Source organism: Artibeus jamaicensis, unplaced genomic scaffold (genome assembly GCF_021234435.1).
Source record: "Artibeus jamaicensis isolate MK-2021 breed Jamaican fruit bat unplaced genomic scaffold, CSHL_Jam_final scaffold_3222, whole genome shotgun sequence".
NCBI classification, from domain to species: Eukaryota; Metazoa; Chordata; class Mammalia; order Chiroptera; family Phyllostomidae; genus Artibeus; species Artibeus jamaicensis.
The window spans coordinates 5,150,126-5,175,707 of NW_026522038.1; the positions used below are offsets into that span (position 1 = coordinate 5,150,126).

General features: G+C 41.9%; 1 protein-coding gene across 1 annotated transcript in view; it reads right to left on the reverse strand.

Annotated features, from left to right (window-relative positions):
• The window catches only part of ELOVL6 (ELOVL fatty acid elongase 6), a 120,921-nt gene that overhangs the window by 4,717 nt on the left and 90,622 nt on the right, over nt 1-25,582 (reverse strand). The window contains exon 4 of the mRNA XM_037156247.2: nt 4,206-4,357. Within this exon, the coding sequence (XP_037012142.1) occupies nt 4,206-4,357 (152 nt within the window). The remainder of the gene's footprint in view (nt 1-4,205; nt 4,358-25,582) is intronic.

A 25,582-nucleotide genomic window follows, 5' to 3' on the forward strand; every position in this document is an offset into this window, starting at 1 on the left:
ATGGGGCAGCTGAGATGCAATAGTCACAACACTCTGGCCGTCAGTATCACATGTGATCTGTCACAAGTCATAGTATTTATAGGCCTGTCAAAAGCTCCAGTGTCCTGGAAATGCAAGTTAAAGACAGGGGCTGTGTATGAGATGCTGGCCAACCCATCCTTCTCAGCCAAAGGTCTCCTGGGCCTTGTGGAGGGGATTCCAGGTCAGTGTCAAGTATTTGAGACTTCTGATGCCTGAACCTTTCGGCCACGTCACTTAGTTCAGCCATCCCTGGTTTATGTTCTCTCCACCACAGTCTCTTGGACCTTCAGTTCACCTACTTCCAGTCAAGAGCCAGCCCACCTGCAGGTAGGGCATGAGGTCTGCACTCCCCAGGGTCCCTTCAGCATTTGGAAAGCCCCAGGGGGTGCACAGCCACCAGTCGCTCTGTGCGGGGTTGTCACGGAGTGCTGGGCTGCTCTTCACAGAATTAGCTGGAGCTCTGCTGAGTCAGAATTTCAAAAACAAAGACAAGCTCAACTGAGCAAGGACTTAGACTCAGAGCAGATGTTTCCAAGTTTTAACAAAACCAAATCTCAGCAGGTTTTAATGCAATTCAAACAGTGGGAGCCCCAGGATGCTGGCACAGGAGGCGGCTTGGTGGCTGTCCTCCCCGCACTTTTTCTAGCAGACTGTAACCCTGTAATTCACTGAAATGAGCTCAGTGATTTCTGCTGAAGCTGAACGACTGCCTTGCTATTAAGAGTTTAGTGAAGGGGGAAACGGAGAGACGGTGTTTAATGGCAGAGAGTTGCAGCTGGAAGATGCAAAAGCCTTGAAGGAGGACAGTGGGGATGACTGTGCTGTGGTGCAGATGTTCTTAATGCCGGAGCTCTGTCCACTTATTACAGATGGTGAGTTCGATGGATATTTTGCCAAGAAAGTTTAGTGAAAACTATTGGCATAAAAGTTTTGAGGGAACCCAGGGTTTCGGTATTGAGTATGAAAGAATTTTTTCTCTCACACGGCCTTTCCTTTCTGGTGGGCGTAAGGGAGTCCAGAATTGTAAGAGTATTAAAAAAGTTCTAAATAATCCAAATGGATACATCTTTCTTAATTAAATGGTAGTGGCAAGGTTTTCTAAGAGCAAAAAACTGGGAAGGAATTTAACTTCCAGAACAAGTATGTTTACTGAACAAGGGCAGGGGCCAGTTGCCTCCGAGACATTGCATTAAAACTGACTTTTGGATTTGTTTTGTTCGGCAAGCACTTCACCTTGGGGAGGCCACTGTCAACGGAGCTCCAGGATACTTGAAAGGAAGTAAGTCATGTTTTAACGTTGAAGCGAGGGGGCTCAGACCACAAAATGATCTGTGTAATGGACCTGAAACTACGGGAAGAATTTGTGCCACTAACTAGCCTCACTCTTCAGCCCGCTGCCAACACTGCAGCCCCGTGTGGTAAACGGTGCGGGGACGCACTGTTTGATCTCCAACCGACACACTGCTGTGGCACGTTGGGGGTGCAACAGGAAAGGGGGTATCAAGCCACCGGCACAAGGGACTGGAGTCCAGCTCCTTCTGGGCTCAAGAGGGAAGACCCCACATCCAATTTTGTCTGCACTGGGGAGTAGGGTGAGCAATCTGGGGCCTACATTGAATTAAGACAGGAGGATTACTCAGCGCCATCAGGACCAACACTCTCAGGGACAGAGGCTGAGAGCACGAACACCTCTGAGGCCCCAAGGATAGTCTAGGAGGCCCAACTCTGTCCACCAGCCTGAAACTTCGGTTTCAACCTGGAACAGAAGTCCCAAGGGCGGGAGCCTGGGTCTAGTCATGTCTTCGAAGGAAAGGGACTCATATGGAGCGCTTGGAGAGGCTCTTCGAGAAATTATTCCTTCAAAAGGTAGAAAGACCCATTTTTATTCGTAAGCCCCTCAAATGCAGTAGGAGAAAAGGCAGAACACAGACAAGCCGCCCTCGCAGGGTAAAGACGCTTCTGGAAACAAAGACTGAGGCTGATCCATCGCAACTGGAGGCTTAAGAGCCGGGTGCACTGAGGCACCATTTGTGGTTTTTTAAAAAAAATTTTGTTGAGGGTAGTAAGGTGTAGAGATCATAAAGGTGTTCAGGAACTGCATGTGTGTGGGGTGGGGTTACATGTTTCAAGCATTTATTGCATACATACATCTGCAGTCAGTTCTTTATCAAAAAAGGTAGGGGAATTAATAAGGATACTTACTATACTGCATAAATTAAAAGTTAGTGGGGTATAATATTAATAGTGTATAATTTTATTTTTAAAGAAAAACGCCAGAGAACCCCATGAGTAAATAAGACATGCTCACGTTCTCAGACCAACTCCAGAGTGGCCACATGATCTAACATGGAAACTTGTGAATCTAAGTAAAAAAAAGAATCACTATGAAAGAAATGTATCTGGCAAGATAATCTTTTATTTTATCTACAACTAAAAACACAAGATTAAAATATTCTCATAGAGCTTTGAAATCCCTAAAAATAGAGCTGCAGACTTTCAGGCATTGTATTTAGCTCCAGGTTTGAAAAACACTTCTCTGGCCTAAGATTTTGCACCAATTCAAATATTTTTTTAAAAATGCCTCCTGGGGCCTAGTTCATAAAACTTGTGTAATACTGCAAATTTCTTTATCGATAATGTAGCCATTCCATTCTAGTCCCTACAACATACCTAACTCTAGCAGGTGTTTAATAGAAATTTATTGAATGGGTGGATGAATGAATGAATGAATCCCTACTAATGCATTTCATTCTAAGACTACACAAGCTCTGTGTGTGTGTGTGTGTGTGTGTGTGTGTGTGTGTGCGCGGGGGGAGGGGGAATCACACCAATAGTTCCAACCAACTGCCAACTGTTTGTAGGCACCAGGTGCATCGCCCCCCAGGGGAAAGTGAGTGGGCTGCTGACACACCGTCAGGGACCTTGTGTCCTCTGTGAACAGACACAGGACGTGGACTGGGGGTACCTCACACAAAGGCTGTTGGTACCTTACATGGTAGGTGGCTTATAATGAAATTACAACCTTTAACCCCCCTCTTAGGGAAAACAGGAGAGGGAACACACTCTACAAACAAACAAATATTTTAAACTTCATGCATACAATTCTAAATTCCAGATAAAAAAATGAAGAAACCCAGAGAATGCCTGGGCTTCCCCTAAAGATATGTAGCAGTTGGTGAGACAGTGGTCGGCCCTGCTCGTGGGTGAATGAAGGTCTTATGATCACCAGCAGATCCCTTTCTCTGGCAATAAAGATATTTTCCTGGGGTGCTATACCCATGTCAAATCATTGCCACTTGTTTTCCACGGTTTCCGCTAGCCCTACTTATATTGAAGCCCATTAAGAGTGCCACACTTATATTGAAGAGTTGGAGGGAAAACCTTGGGAATCTACACATATAACCAGTTTTTTTTTGTTAGTGTCTAAAAGGTGAAGTACATTTCACTTCCCCAGTGCCCATCTCTTTGGTGATTAAAATCAAACAACACCAGAAACCAGCCCTTAGCACTTGTTAATGAGAACACGAGGGTACCCAAATGAGAAGCTTCATTTCCTAGTCTGAACCCTAGCTCCAGAAAAGAAAGTATGCTTTAGTGTGGGACTTGGAAATAGTCGCACTGGTCACATTTCCTCATATTCTCATTATTAGCTGCGCTGAAAATGGGCCAGATAATGCGTGCACAGCGGGCTGTGGACATTTTACGACCCCTGCAAATGTGCAGACGGTAGTGTTTGAAAATCTGCATGTTCTATGTACAGTATTTTGCTCTTCATATACACAGTTATTTAAAAGGAGGGAGGGGAGAGAGGAAAAGATAGTGGAAGTTAGTCATTAATTGTAACTTTACTGCAACCAACAAAGCAGGACCTTCAAATGGTTTATTTTTTTAAAATATTCTATTTATTTATTTTTAGAGAGAGAGGGGAAGGGAAAGAGAAAGAGAGGAAGAGAAACATCAATGTGTGGTTGCCTCTCGTGTGCCCCCCATTGGGGACCTGGCCTGCAACCCAGGCAGGTGCCCTGACTAGGAGTTGAACCGGCGACCCTTTGGTTCACAGCCCAGTGCTCAGTCCACTGAGCCACATCAACCAGGGCCAAATTGTTTGTTTTAAAGAAACATTGTGGGTATGTAGCTATAAATTAGGTGGCAGAGGGGGAAATGCAAGGAGAGAAGATACTCACCTAGTTCAGGTGCTTTGCTTAGCACAAATGCGTAAGCCCAGAATTTGCTGACAGGTCCATTATAAAAACTCTGGTCACAGACTGACTGCTTCAGGCCTTTGGTCATCAAAATGTACACCATATAAGCACCAGTTCGAAGAGCACCGAATATACTTCACAAATAAAAAGAGAAAAGAAACAACATTTATGAAAATAACTTCACTTCTGACATTAACCATACTTAGAAGGCTGCCTGCCATTGGCCAAACTGGCACAGATGTACCACAATAATTTGCATTTACCCAGAAGCACCTTCAAATGTTCTGTGAACAAGAGTCATAAAACTCAGGGTTTCATTCTGAAGAGCATATACATTCCACTTCATTTGTCATCAGTATTCCAAAAAGAGGTCATGGGAAAGAGGAATGGATCTGGACAGGAATGGATCATGAAGAACTCTGGTGACCTCTACGTTTCAGCTTAAAAACCTTGGGGAGGAGACTGGGTTGACTGAAAACTCTCAGAACTATCTCAGTTCTGTCCTACGTCCAATTAGTCTCCAAGTCTCCTCAGCTCTGTTCCTGGGATGTTTCTTTTTGCGTCTTTCAGCCAACTCTTTCCCTGCATCTGGATGACCCAGGCCTCCGCGGCCTCTCTTTGGCCCCCCGCAGCAGCCTCTGCACTACTGTCCTCGGTCACATCTTTCCGCTGTCCAACCGTCTTTCTCACAGAAGCCAGAAGAAGCCTCTTCGGGGCTCAGCTTTTTTGTCACTTCCTCTGGGAACCCCATTCTGGTTCCCTTCTCGGAGCTCCCCACGTCCATGGACTAACACGGCCCTAACACTGCCTTTCAATGTCCGGTCCTGTGTTTGCCTCCACATAGACAGCGGTGCTCAAAGACTGATGACAAAGTGAAAAACTGTTGAGAAATAAACAGACTTACGAAATTTTTATTAAGGAACTGCTAAGGAAATGGAGCTCTGGAATGTGCTGAGCGCAGTGATGTAACTTGAAGTGCGAAAGGGCTTGGCAAGTGGAACGAGTGGCCTCACTGCGCCTGACGCCTGTAGACATAGTCCTCCGGGTTTGCAAACCACACACGAGATTGGCTGGCCATCTGGGGAGATGTGCTTGCCCACCCTTTTTCTGGCAGTTTCCCTTTCTAAGGTTCTAGAAGCCAGTTAGGGGATGAACTGGTGGATAACTACTGAAAGGAGTAGCAACACCACCAAAAATGGTAAATAGCTTTTGCTTCCCTTTAAAGTACCATCTTTTAGTCAAGATGCCCTTGAGTTGCTCCAGAACAGGTCATTCTACTAGGCTGCCCTGTTTATGAACATGCATCCAGCGCTGAAACGGAAGGCCAACTCAGCATAGAGCCAAGGTAGTGGAGTGGAGTTCCCGGTAACCGTCCAAGGACACACAGGCCACATTACATGGAGTTCACTCTTTCTGACATTTAAAAGGGTCCAGCGTGGGATTACTGGTGTCACTTTATAACCGTAGATCCTGTTTGACCCTTCAAGAGGCTTCCTGCTGCACTTGGAATGAAACCCCCAATTCCCTCCCATGGACCTGGACCTACCAGGCTCCAACGGCCCCTGTTCCCAGCAGGCCCACCCTCACCTCCTGTGATTCTCTCCCTGCACCTGTGAGCCAAACATCCCCGCACTTTCAGACCCAATCAGTTTTGTTTCAGGGTCTTTGCATATACTTCCTCTTCCTGGGGAGCTTTTCTCCCACATTCACTCCGAGGCTGTCTCCTTCTCACTTCCTTTTTTTAAAGAAATTCCCTCTCCTGATAGAGTGGCCTAAGTCTTTGAAGTCAATAAACTGTCCTAATTTAGAAGTGGGGAGTTGAGTTTCATTGATGAAGTCAGGTAATGGAAGTGTTTCTGTCTTATCTGAATTTGTTTTATCTTTACCTTAACAGATAATGGCTAATTTTTAATATGGAATCACCAGATTAAGAGTATTAGCATGTTGGGCCCTTGGAAGGTAGCATAAAAATATGAATGTGGCCGCTCCACTGAGCATTTGTAGCTGACACAGTTGGTTGGTTCCCTATTCAGGAGCCAAGTGCCCTCTTCTCTCTCCATATTAAATGAATTCTGGTTTAGTTCACATTCTCCCAACTCACGATTCTCCCAAGGAAGTTGACCTTATCTTCAATTTTGGAGTAAATCTTGATCGCCTAAGCCAGTTTTCGTATTCCCATTTCCCTTATCAGTGATTTGTTACAATAGGCACTGGCCCAGTTCTGGCCAATGCGATGTAAGGAGAGGGCTGCTTGGGTCTTTGGGGAATGGTTCCCTTGCTCTTTACCATGTGTTGCCTGGAAGAGCTGAAGCACCTGCAATCATGAGGGAGCTACCTTGAGAACAAAGCCAACTCGAGAGGATTGGCAAAGCAGTCCTTTAAGATGTGACTATGGTGCTGAATTAATCATTCAGTAACCCTATCTCAAAATTTCTTGTTCTTGAGATAAAGCTTCCTTCTTGTCCAAGCCATTTGGAGTTTTGCTTTGTATTACTTACAACCCAAAGCATCCCAGAAGACTCAACACACACGATTTGATGTTCAGTAGACTTCGGAACACTAGTTAACATTTTGTGGCTATAAGATGCATCTAGTCATAGACCCTGCTGGTGAACTAGTTACTACATCAGATATTTATTTGGGTTTCACAGACCAGTGGGAGATACATCAATGACTTTTGTACACACCAAAAGCAAAGAAACACACAAATGACACACTTGAACGTGTATCAGGCTCTGCTCATTGGCCCCACATCTGTGACTTTTCAGAACCATCAGCACATTTTACAGAGCATGTCTCTCCCCATGCACTGCAGCCCAACATTCCCAGGAAGCAAAGCCCTTCTTCGACTATGTTTTGCTGCTAGACTCTGTTCTTTGCACATAATCAGAGTAGATTCAAGGAAAGTATCTTTGGAATAGTTACCATCTTTTCATCTTCCTGGATCACAAATATCACTCTAGTTTAACTACATCCAATTTCTTAAAAATCAGTGGAGTTTAACTTATTCTTTCAATTGTTAAGGATTTATTAGCACTGTCCTAGATCCTGGGGTGATGAGAATCCATAAGCCAATTCCACTGCTGGTGATAACGGTGGTCCTGGCAGACTTCAGAGCAAGTGCTCTTTGAGTTAGGGACAAATATGTCTTCAAGTGTGAGGGTTAGTATGCAAAAAGGTCACTTCAGAGCACTGGAAGTTTAGATATGGTGGTGACCCCGAATATTGCTGACAACAAGAATATAGCACACATTATTGTCCCACATGTGGACATAAGCCTCACTCTCTCACCTCTGAACAATAAGGCTGCCGGACAACAGGGGACAGTGCATCTCTCAGGGAAACTGTCGGTGCCAGCCATGGGGCTTATGTGTCTGTGGCAAAGCCGCTTTGTTGGGATGTGACAATGCTACTGCTGGGAAGCCACTGGGAACTGTGTGGCCAGTGGGAGGATTGTTACGTGTGGGAAGCCAGCAGCTCTGGCCCCGGCACATCTCAGCCACTGGATGCTTTGGAATCATGTGGCTTTTTATTATAACTGGACACGGGGCTCTCAGATTGTGATACTTTACCAAAATGTACTTTAAGAGAGGCAATAGTTTTCCTCCCTAGGTAGCATCATTTTGTGAAATACTGTGATGTAAGAGACAAACATGCAGCTTATGTTTTGCTGCCCCCCCACCCCCATCCTTACACACAGGGCAGATACTCATGGCTAATCAATCCTGACACCCTTTCCGTCCATGCCTGGACATAGTACCTAAGTCCTCAGCCACTCCAGGCCACCACCAATTGATTTGAGTTGCAAATTCCAATCCCAGTGCTCTCACTCCCTGGTTTCATGACCGGGCCAATTACTGAACCTCTCTTAGTGTCTCTCATCTACACGAAATGATAATCATCTCTAACTGGCAAATTCTATAAATTTTGTAACAATATACCGTATTTTTGGACTATAACATGCACCCCCCAAATCTAGGAGGAATAATGGTCGTTAATGCTGCTGTTGAGTTGTTTAACACTTACATTGGTGAAATATTATATTACTTATGTTATTAAATATTTTACCACATTCTTTGCTTCAAAAATTTTGTCCTATTTTCCTCCTCTAAAACCTACGTGCATCTTATGATCTGAAAAACACAGTAGGGAAAAAAGGCAACATAGGTAAGTACTTATTAGCATGGAGTCTCTGCTATGATATACAGGTGCTAAATGTAAGTTTTCATTAATCATTATTTTTGTTACTATTTATTATCGCTGCTTTACTTGGCCTTTCGGTGTTCGCAACTACTTTACCTCCTCTTCTCCTGTCAGGCCGGAGAGGTGAAATAAAAGCCTAGGAGACGGATACACAGAGAATTTGATCTGCACTGATGGTTATCCATGTTGTTAAGTGTTGTATTGTTAGGTGTTTTATTTTATGAGCCAACTTGTCACAAAATAAGTGACAGCTACCATGTTCGCAATCTGATATGAAATGAGCATTTGCCATAGAATGCCTTAAAGGAGACACAGTTGGCATGGAAAAGCATCTGGCTCACGTGAAATTCACCTTTCAATCAGGTGACAGAGATTATTCTAAATCTAGGGCCCTTAAAGAGGCTGAGAGTCTGGGCCATTGTGTTTAAGGAGGGCAGGTGATCCTACCTCCCACATCTTTTCCAGCTGTAGGATCACACCAGCACCTTTTTTTTTTGGGGGGGGGGGAGAAGTATATCATTTTTCTTGTCAGCACCTAGTTTTGTTGATACCAGTTGATGCAACAGGGGAGGGCTCAGCAGTGGGAGAATTGGACGCTTCTGCCTCCCTTGGCTGCGTTCAACGCCCGCAGTAAGGAGACAGGGAGTCAGCCACAGCCCCGACCAGCTAAAGTGCGCCTTCTCAAACTCCTGTTCTGGATTCCCGTTCCGGAAGAGGCCTGTTTATTCATCATCAGCTACTTGTCACGGCCTGTACGTGCCCCAGGAGGCGCGGAGGGCGCTCATCGGACTGTCAGCTGTGATCTCCGGGGAGTGGGGGTGGGGTGGAGAAGACTTACAGTTCGTACTCTATATACTTCTGCATTGTTTGACTATTTTAAAGCAAGCATGTATTAGATCGACAGTTTAAAAACATATTTTAAATAGGTGACTAGCCACAATGGAAAATAGACGATCACAGTGACACTTGCTTGCAAGGCTTTCCCACGCTGGCCCTGGGACGGGGCCACTTACTGAGTCAACGCCTCGTCCTTGACATCCACCGAGCACTGGCTGTGGCCGGGAGAGAATCTCTGCGGCGGACCGCAGGACACGGTAACAGTGTAGCTACATGTGCAGATGCACGACACAAACCAGTTTCACACGTGACCTGTGGTGCCGACACAACACAGGGAGAAAAATAACGTGTCTGTGTTTGTGGCTGGGAGTCCCCTCTGGCCACATCATGTGCTGCATAAATAGATGTTGGGCGTCTAGAGCCAAAGTTTGGAAAACAGGACCTCATTATCAGGTTGTAATTGTTTTTTTCTTCTACAGTTTTTATTTTATAACTGCTAGGGGGTGTCTATATAAAGAAGTGTGAGAGAGATGGCTAATTTTCTTTCAGACCCAGGCTCTTCCCATGAGGTCGGACCATTTATCAACTGGAGAAAAGACGGAGTAACTCTAGTCTCGATTTCCCACGGAAATGGCAGCGGGCAGCCACAGGGGAACATCTCGGTAAGGACTACAAGAATTCCAGAACTCTGCCCTGGGAAGGAAGGGCCTCAGGTATAACACTTCCAATTATTTCAATACGAACACCAGTAGCAGATGAAACTGCATTTTTCATTGTTCCCTTATTGGCCCTCACTTTAAATGCAGGGTATTCTGGAATCAAAACAAGGCTTCTGAAGGCTCTTTCATCTGAAGCATCGACCACCCCAGCTTGCCATGCTGCTAACTCAATAACCAAAGGAGCAATGAATTACTCCCAGGACTGACAATGAAAATGTTTTATTATACTTATATCCTAGAATCAGAAAGAAACTAAAAAAGGTGTGAGATTTTGTTAATTGTAAAAACATGGTGAGAGCTGATCCAACAGTAGTGACTTTTTTTAATAAACAGAAGGCAGTGATTTTCCTGATAACAAACCTGAACTACTATTTGTCTTTGACTTTGACAGTTTCCAGAGTAGAACGAATATTCACTGATCCCAGAACAGGTTAAACAAAGTAACAACAACCCCAAAATCCACTGTAATGCTTCTAGACTCGACAGGTGAGACCGGGTGGCAGTGTCTGTGGTCCTGGATAATGGCATCTCCTGTACCTTGTCCCTGTAAGCGGAGTGTGACCCACCTTCTAAAACCTTTCACACCTGACAACAGGCATCTTGAACAGACTGTCTAGTTTGGGTTAGTATCTAAACCTGTGCTAAAAACACATTTTTCAATAATAATAGCATAATTTTTGTGTGTCCTAAGAATCAGCAGTTAAATGGGGATCTACACTGTAGTCTTTTGACAGTTTACTTCATCTATTCCTCCAGTAACAATTCAGAGTATACAATTTCACTTTCTACTGAGAGATCATTTCTAGGTTTGATCCACTTATTGGTTGGAATCTTTAATCCGATTATCTCCACTCGAAAATGGTAAGTCTCCCAAACACCTTGTCGATCCGGGCGCATGAGAAATGGCATATTGTCTGCATCAAAATTAAAAATACATACATCTTTTGACCTACCAAAGGTACTAATGTATCTTTCAGTACCTTAGTTCCATTATCAAAAATATAACCTACCCTTTAGATATACAGTACTTGCCAAAGTATACCAAGTTGTATGTTTTGTAATATATAAAATTTGGCTAGCATATAACCTAAAGGTTCTCTGACATGAGAATGGTCAATTAAATTACAATAAGCACAATGCAGTTATAAAATGTACTGCCTTAGACCCGACGTGAGAGAGCTCCAAGACGCATGGAGAAGTGAAACCTCTGAAGAGCAGACCATTCTGTATGGTATGATACAATGTGTACATGTGTAAAAAGGTTATGCACATGTGCACTGATAGTTATCCAGTATTTATGGAGGAAATCCCTTCAAACGGTGAACAACGACACCTGTTAGAATTTTGTTTTACAATATCCATGTACTGCTTTTTTTCCAGAAGCCATTGGAAACCTAATTTTAGATGACCACGTTTAATATTTATAATCTGATGCCAAGTAATTCTTGAGATTATTTATTATAATAAAGGAATATCACTTTTAAAGGTCTGAATGTTACATAGATAGTAACTCTTTGCTTCTCAGAGATCAGACATGTTAGCTGGAGCTTTGAGTCTTATAGGGGTATCAGAGAGCCAATAGCAAACATGAAAAAGAACAGAAGTATATAAAAACTGAGATGCACAGGAAGATAGAAATGGACTGAGTAAAAGAGCTGATCCTAGTTTAGAACAGGAATGGGAAAAAAGTAAGACCTCTGTGGAGAAATATCAGTTAAGCCCTGAAGTACGGAGTAGCTTCCTTGCAGTGGTATGTTACATACTAGCAATGGCATCTGTTACATACTAGCACCTACACAACACAGGCAGACCTTGAAGACACGGCTGGCTCCTTTCCAGGCCGCCACAATAAAAAAAAGGGTTTCACAATAAAATGAGTTGTAATCATTTTGCTGGTGGAGGGTCTCATCCTTGATTTGTAAAAAAAACGCAGTATCAGTGAAGCTCAATCAATAAAACGAACCACAATAAAACATGATATGCCTGCAATGATATTCACGAACTCCTTTTTAAATGCTACACCCTGGCATGTGGAGTCTATCAGAGCTGAAGGCTTCGTGGAACAAGCTGTGAGTGAGGAAAGTCTCGCAAAGAATTGATCTCCGTGGCTAACATGGTTCCCTGACTGACACCCAGACGGTGGGCGTGCACTCTGTCCGTCGCTGCCCCCTCCACTCACCACACACCCCCTGGGTAAGTCAGAAAACTTCAGTCTGAACCAGATGTTCTCACCAAATGTTTTGTAAGCTGCACTGGCTTGGATTCACTTTGATGTATCTGTTTACTTCTTTAACTTGTAAAGGATGATAACAATCGATCTAAAATCAATAAACAACCAAAAGTGCCAGAAAATCAAACTGCATGGAACTCCAACAACCAAGAAATTAAAGAAACAGCCAACCAGACCGGTAAGGCGGTGGACAGAGAGAACCCCAGAGCAAGGTGCTGGACCACGTGGGCAGGACCGGCTGAAGGGCAGGACCTGCAACGAGGAGGGCTGCCCTGCCAGGCTATTACCTAAGGTCCCGCCCCCTTACAACTTAACAGGTGCACCAAGACAAATATGGCCCAAGTGAAAGAACAGAACAAAACTGCAGGAAGAGAGCTAAGTGAGGAGGAGATCGCCAACCTATCTGATGGAGAATTTAAAGCCCTGGTAATCAAAATGCTCACAGAACTGTTTGAGCTTGGTCGCAAAATGAAAGAACAAATGAAGGATACCCAAAGTGAAATAAAGCAAAATATTCAGGGAATCAACAGTGACAGGAAGGAAACCAGGACTCAAATCAACAACTTGGAACAAAAGGAAAAAATAAACATTCAACCAGAACAGAGTGAAAAGACAAGAATCCAAAAAAACGAAGAGAGGCTTAGGAACCTCTGGGACAACTTTAAAAGCATTCCAATGTCTGAATTATAGGGGTTCCAGAAAAAGAACAAGAGGAAGAAGTTGAAAACTTATTTGAACAAATAATGAAGGAAAACTTCCTCAATCTGTCAAAGGAAACAGACTTCTAGGAAGTCCAGGAAGGTCAGAGAGTCCCAAAGAAGTTGGACTCAAAGAGGAACATACAAAAGTACATTATCATTAAGTTAGCCAAGATTAAAGGACAAAAGTTTAAAAGCAGTAAAAGAAAAGGAGACAGTTACCTAAAAAGGAGTTCCCACAAAGCTATCAGCTGATTTCTCAAAAGGAACCTTGTAGGCAAGAAGGGGCTGGGAAGAAGTATTTGAAATCATGAAAGGCAAGGAAGGGCCTACATCCAAGATGACTCTGTCCAGCAAAGCTCTTATTTAGAATGAGAGGGGCGAATAAAGTGCTCCCCAGATAAAGTCAAAGAGTTTAAAGGAGTTTAAAGGAGTTCATCATCACCAAGCCTTTATTATATGAAATGTTAAAGGGACTTATCTAACAAATTGAAGAAGATCAAGAACTACGAACAGTAAAATGACAACAAACTCACAACTATCAGCAAACGAACCTAAAAAAAAAAAGGAAAACAAAAACTAAGCAAACAACTAGAACAGGAACAGAATCAGAGAAATGGAGATCATTTCTCTCATTCCAGTGGGGAGGGAGAGGGAGGAATATGGGGGAAAAGGTACAGGGAAGGAGAAGTATAATTGGTAGGCATAAAATAGACGGGGAGAGGTAAAAAATAGTGTAAGAAACAGAGAATTCAAAGAACTTATAAGTACAACCCATGGACATGAACTAAGGGGAAAATGCTGGAAGGTTGGGGGATGCAGGGTGGAGGGGGGGAAAAGGAGAAAAACTGGGAAAACTGTAATAGCATAATCAATAAAACCTACTTTAAAAAAATAATGTGGTGACATCTATGCAAAGACCTGAAGGAAGTGACAGAGTGAGCCCCATGGCTGTCCTGTATCCCACGACCTTGGACTTCCTGGGTCCTTAGATCAAGCTGTGCTCTGTTTGTTTCCTGGAGGTGGAACTGCAACTGAGCCACTAAGTTCCTTGTGTCATCAAAAGCTTTCTGTTCAGCTGGCTGGAGTAGAACCAGAGAAGCAGACACAGCCCAAATCTCACACTGTCCCATTTTTATTATTCTGGGCGCAAATTTCCCTAAACCAAGAAAGCACTGGGACCAAGAAGGCCTTAGATGACTGCTGGCCCAAACTCTTGTTATTAGATTGGCCAAAAATTTTAGGGTTTTTTTGGGTAAAATAACAGACACTTTTTCATTTCACCAATAACTTTACTGATTTGGATATTTTGCATATGTTGGCTATCTCCTGTGTGATAGAACATTGCTTGTTCTTAATTAATGTCTCAATTTGATCGCTATCAACTTCAACTGGTCTACCTGACCATGAAGCGTCGTCGAGCAAGAAATCTCCAGCACGAAACTTCACAAACATGTTCAATCAGGCACAGCACCTTCTCCATACACTGCAAAAATCTTTTTTGAGTTCTTCAGTTGTATCTTTACCTTCCTTGAAAAAATAATATGCCAAAATTATCGTGCATTTTCTTCCAACTTGAATATTAAAATAGCAGCACAAAAGTTCCGCTAAAGCACCAATTTTGATGCTTTTTAAAAAGTGCATTATGACAGCTGTCACAGTAACAATCTAACAAAATTGTTTTGAATGAAGTTAAAGACAACTAAGCAGTACTAGAGCCGTCTTTCAGAAAAACTAAGCAAACTTTTTGACCAACCCAATACCTTGGGCATTCACTTCAGTAACACCCGCAAGTTGGATATCCCAGTTAATGACTTTCAAAATACTGGAACCAAAGACAAATCAAAAAGTCCAAACACAGGTGATACACGCCTTTGATAAAAATGTTAAAATGACTTCCTGAAATAAATCAAAGTTCCCAATCATACAGAGATGATAGAATGAAACCCAACTTGGACCAAATTATCACCAGCCCCAGCGGTGCTGCACAAAGCCGCTGCAGCAGAAAGATGTGAAGACAGAACACTAAGCACCAGCATCGCACTCCCGGCCTCCAGTGACCCTGGATGGAGTTGAAGAAATTGCCTGAAAATGACTCAGCACTTGAAACTATAAACTGAATCTATAAGTGAAGATAAAGAATGAGTGATGAGAGAGAAGAACATTAGTACAAAAGTCTGTGACTAGAATGCTACGAAGTACGAGGAAACGAGGATGAAATCAGAACGTGTCTCTGTAATTTATTGTGACTTTATACATGACTATATATGATAAGCTGTACCAAGTGTCTATTATAGGATCATAATGAACCCAGCCACTGTCCACAAACCCTATTAGCAGCTCCGTAGAAATCTCCTAATTGAGGAACTCCCTCAGGTACTGTAACGTGTGAAAGTCTGAACGGGTAAACCTTACTTGAACAATGAGACAAGAATCTGGTACCCTACATGAGCAAAATCAGAGGGCGCAGATATTCCTTTAGAGAATTCAAATTATATCAGATTATTCGTATCTGGGTTCATTCATTAAAAAATTTATTGCAGCTACGGCTACCATTTTATTCCTCATAATGTGGATACTCTTGGGACACAATGAGAAATGCGCAACAGCAGTAGAGAAAAAGATGTTCTCCGAGACTGCATCCATCCAGGCAGCTGGCTTATGTCAAAAGGAGAAACGACTAAGCCACCCACCAGAACTGCTAGGACGAGGAAAACCTGACAACACCAATTCCTGGAGAAAGTGGAGAGCAACCAGAACTTTCACATGTTGTCGGTGGGAACGTAACCTGGTACAAACCCTTTGAAAAAATGTTTGGTAGAATCTGTCGGGTTGGCCAAAAAAGTCCGTTTAGTTTTTTCCATAAAATAAAAGATACATTTTTTTATTTTCACCAATAACTATATTGATTTGGATACTTTGAGTATGTCAGCTACCTCCCACTATTGGCTTCTAATGGGTAGAGGCCAGGGCTGCTGCTAAATATCTTCCAACGCATAAGACAGGCCCACAGCAAAGAATTGTTTGGCCACAATGTTAATAGTACCAAGAAACTTCACAAACCACTTTTGACACATTCAATCAGTCACAGCACCTTCTCCCTACACTGCACAAGTCTCTTTTTTTTTTTGCATTTCAGTTGCATTTTTACCTTTCTTGAAATAATAAAGCATAATATGCCAAACATGCTGTGTATTTTCTTCCATCTTCAATACTAAAAGGGCTGCACAAAAATTCACCAATTTTAATGTTTTTTTAAATGCACACTGATATGACAACTGTCACAGTACAATCTAACAAAATTGTTTCAAATGCAGTTAAAGACAACTAAGCACTACCAGAGCCACTGAACAGAAAAAACTAAACAAACTCTTTGGCCAACCCAATAGTAAAGTTAAACCCTCTGACTAAGCAATTTCTCTCCAAAGAACAGACCCCAAAGAAATGCCAATATAATGTGCACGAAAACACGGGCATAGAAATGTTCACCTCAGCATTATTTGTATCTCCAAATTAGAAACAACTCAAATGTCTATCTAGAATGGAGTGAAATAAAATGTATAAGCGAAGTGCTCTCCTGTAATGAGAGCAAAGGAATTACTGCTCCATACAAAAACATGGATGGATCTCACAAATATAATGCTAGATGAAAGAATTCAGATCGACCACAGCAGGTATTGTATGATTCTGCTCATATAAAGTTTAAATACGTGCAAAATTAATCCAATGAGCGAAGTCCGAGTAGTAGGTACTTCAGGGAGACAGAGGCTGGGAAGGGCACAGAGAAGGCCCTGCGGCCGGTGATGTTCTGTGACATGATCCGGGTGGGGAATCACAGAAGTGAGTTCACTTTGTTAAAGAGACTGTTCAGCTCTACTCTTAGGATTTGTGTTTTTTTTTCCGTATATATGATATACTGCAAACAAAAAGTTCACCAGAAAAATTCTATGCCCACTAGGCGCTAAGTTCTTCAGGTAAAAGTTATTTTTAGGATCAAAGGGTTAAAAAAAGAGGAAAAGACAAGGAACCTATTGTCACAGAGCACACATTCTAGTAGAAGGAAGGGACAAATACATAAGAAATGGCTTCAAAATTTCAGGCTTAAAATTTTCAGAGAGTGTTAAGTGCCATACTGATTGATAATAAAACTGGGTGAGGTAATCGTGACTTGAGATTCAGGACAGGAAGATCTGCTGAGGTCAGAGCAGGTCCCTCAGACGAGGTGACATGTGAGCTGATGAGAAAGAGCCAGTCCAGACAAGACCCGGAGAGAGAGACCGCAGCACTGCAGGAGTGAGCTGGGCATGTGCAAGGCCCAGGCGGGGAGGCTGGCAGTGACCGGGGCTGAGGTGAAATGCAGTTCAACGGTGGGCAGGGACCAAATCCTGTGAGGCCTTGGAGGATTTTATATGCTGCAGTGACAGTAATAGTACTAATTAATAATAATAAATCACAACATGTATTTTATTCTTACTACACCGCAGAGGTACTGGTGAATTTTAAGCAAGGGAGTGACATGATGTGATTTGTTTTTAATGATAACGAAGGCTACTCTGTGGAGTATGGGCTGTAGTATAAGATACAGTATAATAATATTAATAGTTAATACATAATTAAGGTTAATATACAATGATTAACATTAAATCATGATAGTAATTTATCATTATGTTGTATAAGAAATCTACCAGGGAGAATATTTAAGAGGCTGTTATAGCTCTCACTTCCAAATGAGCTGAGAGTGGCCGGAACACAGGAACAGTGTACCTGAACAGAAGAAAGTAGACCATTTTGGTACGTATTTGGGCACTGTAGCTGACTGGACACCCTGATCGAGAGGAATAGGATATATTAGACATGAGTGCCTCTCAACCATTCAAGTGAAGACGAAGTAGCTTTCCTCTCCAGGATGTACGGCATTAGGCTGACCAGGACACAGACTGACCAAGCAGCCAGCTGAGGTACAATGCCCTTGAGTGATGTTATCTCAGGTGCACGCACCCAGTGAGTGGTCCGGGTGCTGAAGAAAATGGCTGTAGAAAGGTCAGAAACACAGTAAGAAAGGCATGAGTAACGATCAGGCATGCCACAGTTGGCCCGCAGCACAGTCTGATACCTCTGCAGGGCAGCTGAGCATGCACGGGACTTCTCGGCTACAGAACATCTGAAGTCTTCAGTTGTTCAGTAAGGATTGTCAGTGGAGGGGGTAAGGGGGAAAGAGGGAGAGTCCCTGGACTTGGGGGTGAAGGAGACGGTGGCAAACAAAAACCCCCGAAATTGTAGAAATTTGAATGATAGTAAACCTAGAGGTTGGTAGAAATGCAGATTTCCCAGCTCCATCACCAGAGTCTCTAATTAAATAGCATTGGATCAAAACCCAGAAAATGGGATTTTTAACCTGTAACACATAGTCCACAGGTTACACATTTTGAAAAACTCAGCAAAGTTTCTCCTCCCTCCCTGTCTCGTAAGATCATCTCCTCCTCTCATGTAAGCCACTCACAGTCTTTCCAGCCTTGGCACCTTTCATCTGGACCTTCCCAGTTGCATAAGCAGTGTGGTTTTGAGCAAAGAGCATGGGATAAACCCAATCCTGTCACGTATAAGCTGTGTGTCCATGAGTAAACTTCTTAATTACACTAAGCATCAGTTCCTTCATCTGCAAAACAGAGATATTGTTGCATTTTATATGGATTTGGATCAGGACATTTTGAAACACTGATATATAAATGTTAATAAGGATGTCCCTAATATGAAAATCTTAAGGAATACGAATTCCTACAACCAAAATATACTCAAGACTGACATCATTTGAAAGTGGGTGGCCGAACTGATTTAACCCTAATAATGCTGCCAGGCGGGAGTGGCACACTTGTGGGGGACAGAAATACCCACATTGCTGGCCACTATGTTCTGAACCACTTTGTTGTTCAGGGGCCTCAGAAATTCTAAGGCCGAATCTGGTGGCCACTGGCCTGTGACTCGAACAATCACTGTTGGCAAATTACAACCACGCCATCCGGGTGTCTACTTACTTCGTAGGGGAGCTAGTGGTGGAACAGAGAAACTTGTCAGCAACCAAGCACTTTCAAATGAATTACCACGAGTTAGACATAGTGAAAAGTTACTATTAGAAATGAATTTATTAGTTGTGTTTAAAATCATTCCCATGGGAAAACTGGTCCTGGATTACGAAAGCACTGAAATATTTGAGTATTTTGAAATATTCAGGGAACATGTCCATCTAAAAAAAATGTGACTGCCCTATAACAGTATTTTTCCTCCAGGTCTGTTGTGAGAGAGATTTGGAGCAAAGCCTATAAGTTCTTCTCTATTTTCGACAGAGGGGAACTGTTCACTTTAAATCAACATAATATCTAAAGTTTTTGGAAAATGATGTTTTTCAGAACAATAAAAATTTCCCATTCAGTATTCAGCTACTTCCTATTTCCCTATTTCTCCACAGACTTCCATGAATTAATGGGAAGGTCCCAAGAAGTCTAGTTCATTAAAACCTTCAGCTCTTGTATTATTACTACAGCAGACTAAGAGCAGGTAGTAAGTCTGATTTTTTCTCTCCTTTATTTTCTGTGGCTTTGACCACTTTATTCTCTACTTTGTCTTCTGTTAGTCACAGCAAATGGACCACTTCTAAAAAAACTTCTCCCTGACATACACGAGAAATAATTTAAATAAAATCCGTTCACTCTTTTTGCACCTTGGCTCACATTTTTTCCTGCTACGAGACCAGGGTTATCTGATGGCCTGAAAATTTGGCAGTCCTAAATGGTAACTATCCTCACTTTGGAGACGATCCAATATAAGAAACAATAAGAGACTTCTGCAAGGCTTGTGAGCCCAGCTGTCTCTGACACTCTTCTTCATTCTGCAAATATAGTTGAATGGGCCTATTACTGCACACCTGTCACTGATGTCTCTGCAGAGAACTCACCATCACCATGTTTGAAACTGCAACAAGAGACATTTATTTAAAACTTGTGTAACAGGCGTGGCAAGACAAAAAAATGGCTGAAACAGAAGAACAGATCAAAGCTCCAGAAATAATACAACTAAGGACCAAGAGATAGATAACCAATCAGATGCACAGTTCAAAGCACTGGTGATCAGGATACTCACAGAATTGGTTGAGTTTGGTCACAAATTAGATGAAAACAAAAAATGAAGGCTACGCTAAGTGAAACGAAGGAAAATGCAAAGGGAACCAATAGTGATGGGAAGAAAACTGGGACTCAAATCAAGAGAGTGGACCAGAAGGAACAAACAAACAAACAAGCAAACAGAAAAGAATGAAGAAACATGAATTCAAAAAAATGAGGAGAGGCTTAGGAACATTCAGGACATCTTTAAACATTCCAACATCCGAATTATAGGGGTACCAGAAGGGGAAGAGGAAGTGCAACAAGTGGAAAACTTCTTTGAACAAATAATAAAGGAGAACTTCCCCAATCTGGCAAAGGAAATAGACTTCCAGGAAATCCAGGAAGCTCAGAGAGTCCCAAAGAAGTTGGACCCAAGGAGAAACACACCAAGGCACATCACAATTACGTTATCCAAGATTAAAATGAAGGAGAGAATCCTAGAAGCAGCAAGAGGTAAGGAGAGAGTTACCTACAAAGGAGTTCCCATCATACTGTCAGCTGATTTCTCAAAAGAGACCTTACAGGCAAGAAGGGGCTGGAAAGAAGTATTCCACATCATGAAAGGCAAGGACCTCCATCCAAGATTGCTCTATCCAGCAAAGCTTTCATTTAGAATGGAAGGGCAGACAAAGTGCTTCTCAGATAAAGTCAAAGGAGTTCATCACCAAGCCCTCATTTTATGAAATGTTAAAGGGACTTATCTAAGAAAAAGGAGATAAAAAGATGAACAGCGAAAGGACAGCAAACTCACAGTTATTAACAACCACCCCTAAAACAAAAACAAACTAAGAAAACAACTAGAACAGGAACAGAATCACAGAAATGGATATCACATGGAGGGTTATCAACAGGGGAGTGGGAGGAGGAGAGAGGGGGAGAAGGTACAGAAAATAAGTAGCATAGATGGTAGGTAGAAAACAGACAGGGGGAGGGGAAGAATAGTATGGGAAATGTAAAATCTAAAGAATTAAGATACTTGGACATGAACTGAAGGGGGGAATGTGAGTGGGAGAGGGTGTGCAGGGTGGAGGAAAATGAAGGGGGGAAATGGGACAACTGTAATGGCATAATCAATAAAATATATTTGAAAAAAAGAAAAGCAGCTTCCTTATTCCTATTATACTTCTGTCTTATGGAAAAAAAACTTGTGAAGGAAAAGTTGATTTTTTAAACAATATCTTCTATTTTCTGGTTAGTTTTCAGTGTAAAATACTCCTAATCAAAGTGATTTCCGGTAGCTCCAGTTAGAAAAAAGATTGCTCCTTTTGTTCTTAACAAGCAGTCATTTGGTTCTTTCTTTTATCCCATTTCTACTGTTTTGAATAAAGTTGTAAGTACATGGTTTTGTTGACTTTGAAGAGTGTTTCATAAATCATTTAGGATTTCTAGAACATCTCACAGGGTTTTGCCTAAAAGTGTTTAAGGAAACAATGGTGATAGTTTTGAAGTGTCCATTCACTCTGGTCGTTCCTACTCAGAATTTTCAGTGGAGGTGTCTGCAGTGTGTTTTCACGAAAGCAAACATCCGCCTATTGTGGCTTAACTATCTCATGGGAATCAAAATGAGAACGAACACACGTTCTCAAAAGGCTGGGTGTGATGAGAGCAAGTGAAACACGAGGGGTTACTTGGGTACGTGACTTGTGTGCATTGATTTAATGCAGGGACTCGACAATTTAAAGTAACCAGCATTTTTACAACACACTTCTTCTTCCTCTAAAAAAAAAAAAAAGGTCTTTTTTATATGGGCTGTTCAACTTTTCCCTTCTAACAAACGTTACTTTGACAATCATTCCAAATGATAACCATTTATTTAATTTAGGATAAAATACTTCAACAGGCAAAATTAACAGTGAAAAAGAAGTTCAGTCTTCTCTTTGTGAAGAATGGAGAGACAGTGGTGTGTGCAAACATGCATTTGGCTGAACACAGCTATGTCCAGGGGCCCTTACGAACCTGGTCTCCACTTTCACTGGCAGTCTTAGATGTGGGTTAGTGCTGCGTTTCTGAATTTCCTAATGATTGGATTCACTTCTAATAGATCTCATACCTCTTTTTTTTGAGATGCAGATAGAGGATCAGGAAATTAGCTTGCTGCTATTACCTGTGGATTATATAAGGTTCTTGCCCAATGAGAACTCTGTGATAGATAGGCCAAGTCTTCTCCTTGTCAAATGTACATTATTTTAAAAGTGTCATTGTTAGATAAAGTCAGAAAATCATAAATGTTACAAATGAAGTGCTCCTACCCAAGACCTTAGGGCTGTGTGATGAGCACAGTCACCAAAACGACAACAGAGATGATGATGGTGGTAATCATGAGGATCTGGGGATCTCCCAGGCTGGTCCAACAGTGGTAGCCAGGCTGATGGAATTCCTGACATGGCACCAGCTTGTTGGCTCTGTGGGGGGAGGGTTCAGAAAAGGGACAATGGTCTCTACCCACCTTTCTGTCTGGAAGAAAGCTATCCCTCAGCTCACACTGAGATGCCAGACACTTCAGTTTCTCCCTGTACACCACTGGTGCCTTTCTACCCTGGCACTGGAGCACAGAGGGAGTGAGTCTGAGTTGGGTATTCTATGTGTAGGTTTTTTAAGAGGAACTGCTTGGGACTTCCACTGACTCAATCCCTGCTGGTTATTGCAGCCGGAAATTGTGGGGACTTATCTTCCTGGTTCTGGAACTGGGCTGGGGGGCCTGGTGAAAGGCTGGGACTCCTCACTCCCAAGATAGCCCTCCCAAATTTTTATCCACCACATGTGAATGTGGGACCAGCCTGTTCCACATCTGTGCCTCTCCTCCAGTCTGGATGGATGTGGTTTCTTTAATTCCATTTCAGACTTCCATCTGACTCAATTTCTGACAGTTCTGAGTGATGGTTGTTCTATATTTTAGTCGTAATTTTAATGTGGTTGTGTGAAGAAGCGAGCCATGTCTGCCTACGCTGCCACCTTGACCATTAGTCGCCTTTACTTTTGGTGACTTAAGCTTGAACCTAGTTCTTCTACCCTGTGCATTTAAATATATATCCTTAAAGAACACAGAAAAGTTTATGTACAGCCTACAGGTATCAACCAGCAGATCAGAAAATATTCAATTGTGATTCCTTAACTTGTAGGTGTGATGACAGATGGGTTTGGTCTCAGCAAAAATGAACAAGTTGCCAAAAACCAGTTCAAGAAGTAAAGATGATATCTTCAGTGCCAGGTTTTCTGTTCAAGATTGAAATGTTCTAGAGTATTACTATGGGTTTTTTTTTTTTTAATTTTTTACTACTTTCTTTTCCAAAGCAGAAATTAAACATTTTTTTTCAGTTCTTATCTCCTGAGCTTTGTGGCCTTGCCCTGGATCTTTTTAATTTTTTTCCTTTTTGCACCAAGCTAATATAAACTCCAATTTAAAGTTGAACTCTTCCAGAGAACCCCAATCCCTGTATCCTGCATAAGAGAACTCTGAAGAGCTAATGATTCATAAATTCTTCAAATCATAGGCCACTCTACAGAAGTGCATTGAAGATTTCTGCTCCAGCTCTGGGTTAACACGAATACCTAGAATCAATGAACAATCTCTCCCGGCTACTTTAATCCCCTGCACATACATTCCTAAACTGATGATGCTCATCCATTTCTCAGAACAAAAATAAAATACAAATGCTCCCTCTCTGACCATCACTGCACCACTAGTAATGAAATAAATGGAATAAAAGAAAGTGATTGTTTTATTATGTGGTTAGGGAAATGCAGTGTGTGAGCAAGAAGGTATCATGCCCCCAAGTTAATCATTTTAATTATATAGATTTGATTCTAAATCACAGAGCTCTGAAAATCATGAATGACAATGAGTACAGTGATGATGGCCTCTAGCAAGCATGATAATTTAGTCATAAGGGATGATAAAAAGGAATTAAACAGTTCCCACTAATTTTCACTTGTAAAAAATTTTTTAAATTATTTATTTAATCTCAGAGAGAGGGAGAGAAACATCAATGTGAAGGAGAAACATCACTAGTTGTCTCTCACATGCACCCTGACCAGGATCAAATCTGAGACCTAGACATTTGCTGTGACCAGGAATCAAAGAGGTGACCTTTCACTTTGCAGGATGATGCCCGACCAACTGAACCACACTACTCAGCACCACTTATAAAATTTTTTCAACAGGTGGTAGGAAATGAGCTCCAAGGAAAGCTAGCTACCAATTAAAGCCACCTACTGGTAGCACTAATGAAAAGAATTGCTGTTCATGACGAAGAAACCTGGGCTCCCTAATTCATACGCAAAAACAAGTGGGATCTCGGCAACCTGTCACCCCCACAGCATCCTCAAATATCGATGAGCACACACTATTTAGAGTTGTTGGTTGAAACAGAGAAAAAAAGTTGACAGCCTTCATGAAAGAACTGCTTATTCTTTCATCCACGAGGTCACAGGAGGCCTGCAATCCCTGTTTCTCATGGGAAAGGTGTCATATTTAGGAGGATTTAATTTCTTCAACACCAGGGAGTTACCCTGGGCAAGCCACCAGTGCTTCTTTACTGAGTCCTGCTCTCCTGGCATTTCTACAGTCACCCACTCGTGCCCCTGCTGCGAGGACATGCGGGCTATGAAGGAAAGAAGGTTCATCTCTTCGTGTGTCAGTTACGCTCTGCTCATGAATGGACCTCTGCAGAGTAAACACTTCATACTTTCCCAGGCTGTTCATTTTTATGTTTTCTTCAGCCAATTATAGTGCTAGTTACCTAAACTTCATTACAGATGTCAGCATCATCTGATGCATTCCGGATTTTGCATTCAGGCGATTTCATAAAAAGTCATGTCTGAAGACTTTTTAAAAAGAAAGATTCAATTTGTTGTTCAACATCTTGTAGTCCTTTTTTTAAACCCTGCTACACATGAAGGATCATTCAAGGATTTGTGAGGTAACACAAGAAGCTTGTAAGTACAGTAATCCTTAACTCAGTCTTACTCAAAATAATCCTTAACAAATGCTTCAGGGGTTATTATACTTAAATCCTAAACTACTGTGCAATCTCTTCAAGAATGCTCATGTGTTTCTCACACAAGATTTAGAAAAGCTGTAGTATTCCATCTATTTAAACACAAATTCATTTTGGTGAAATGATTTAAAATGTCTTGCATGTCAGCTGTCTCAAGTTATTATAGCACTGGCAATACAAACATATCACTGAAGTCACACTTTTGTCCAAACTCAAATATAGTAGATTACAGAAAATTAAAAGTATAATAAAAGAATCTCAAGCTTAGCATTAAATTATTAAAAGGACATGCTAACAATGTTAACAAAATGTTAACAATAAATATCTGTGATAGTGAGATTAAAGGTTTTATGTGCGTATTTCTCTGTGACTTTCAGAGAATTCTCATTTCAAAAACTAGAAGAAGGACTGAACTTCTGGACAAGATGAAGGCACAGCTAGACACACTTTGCCTCCTTGCACAACCAAAAAGGGGCAACAACAAATTGAAAACCAAAGAATAACCAGAACTGCCAGGA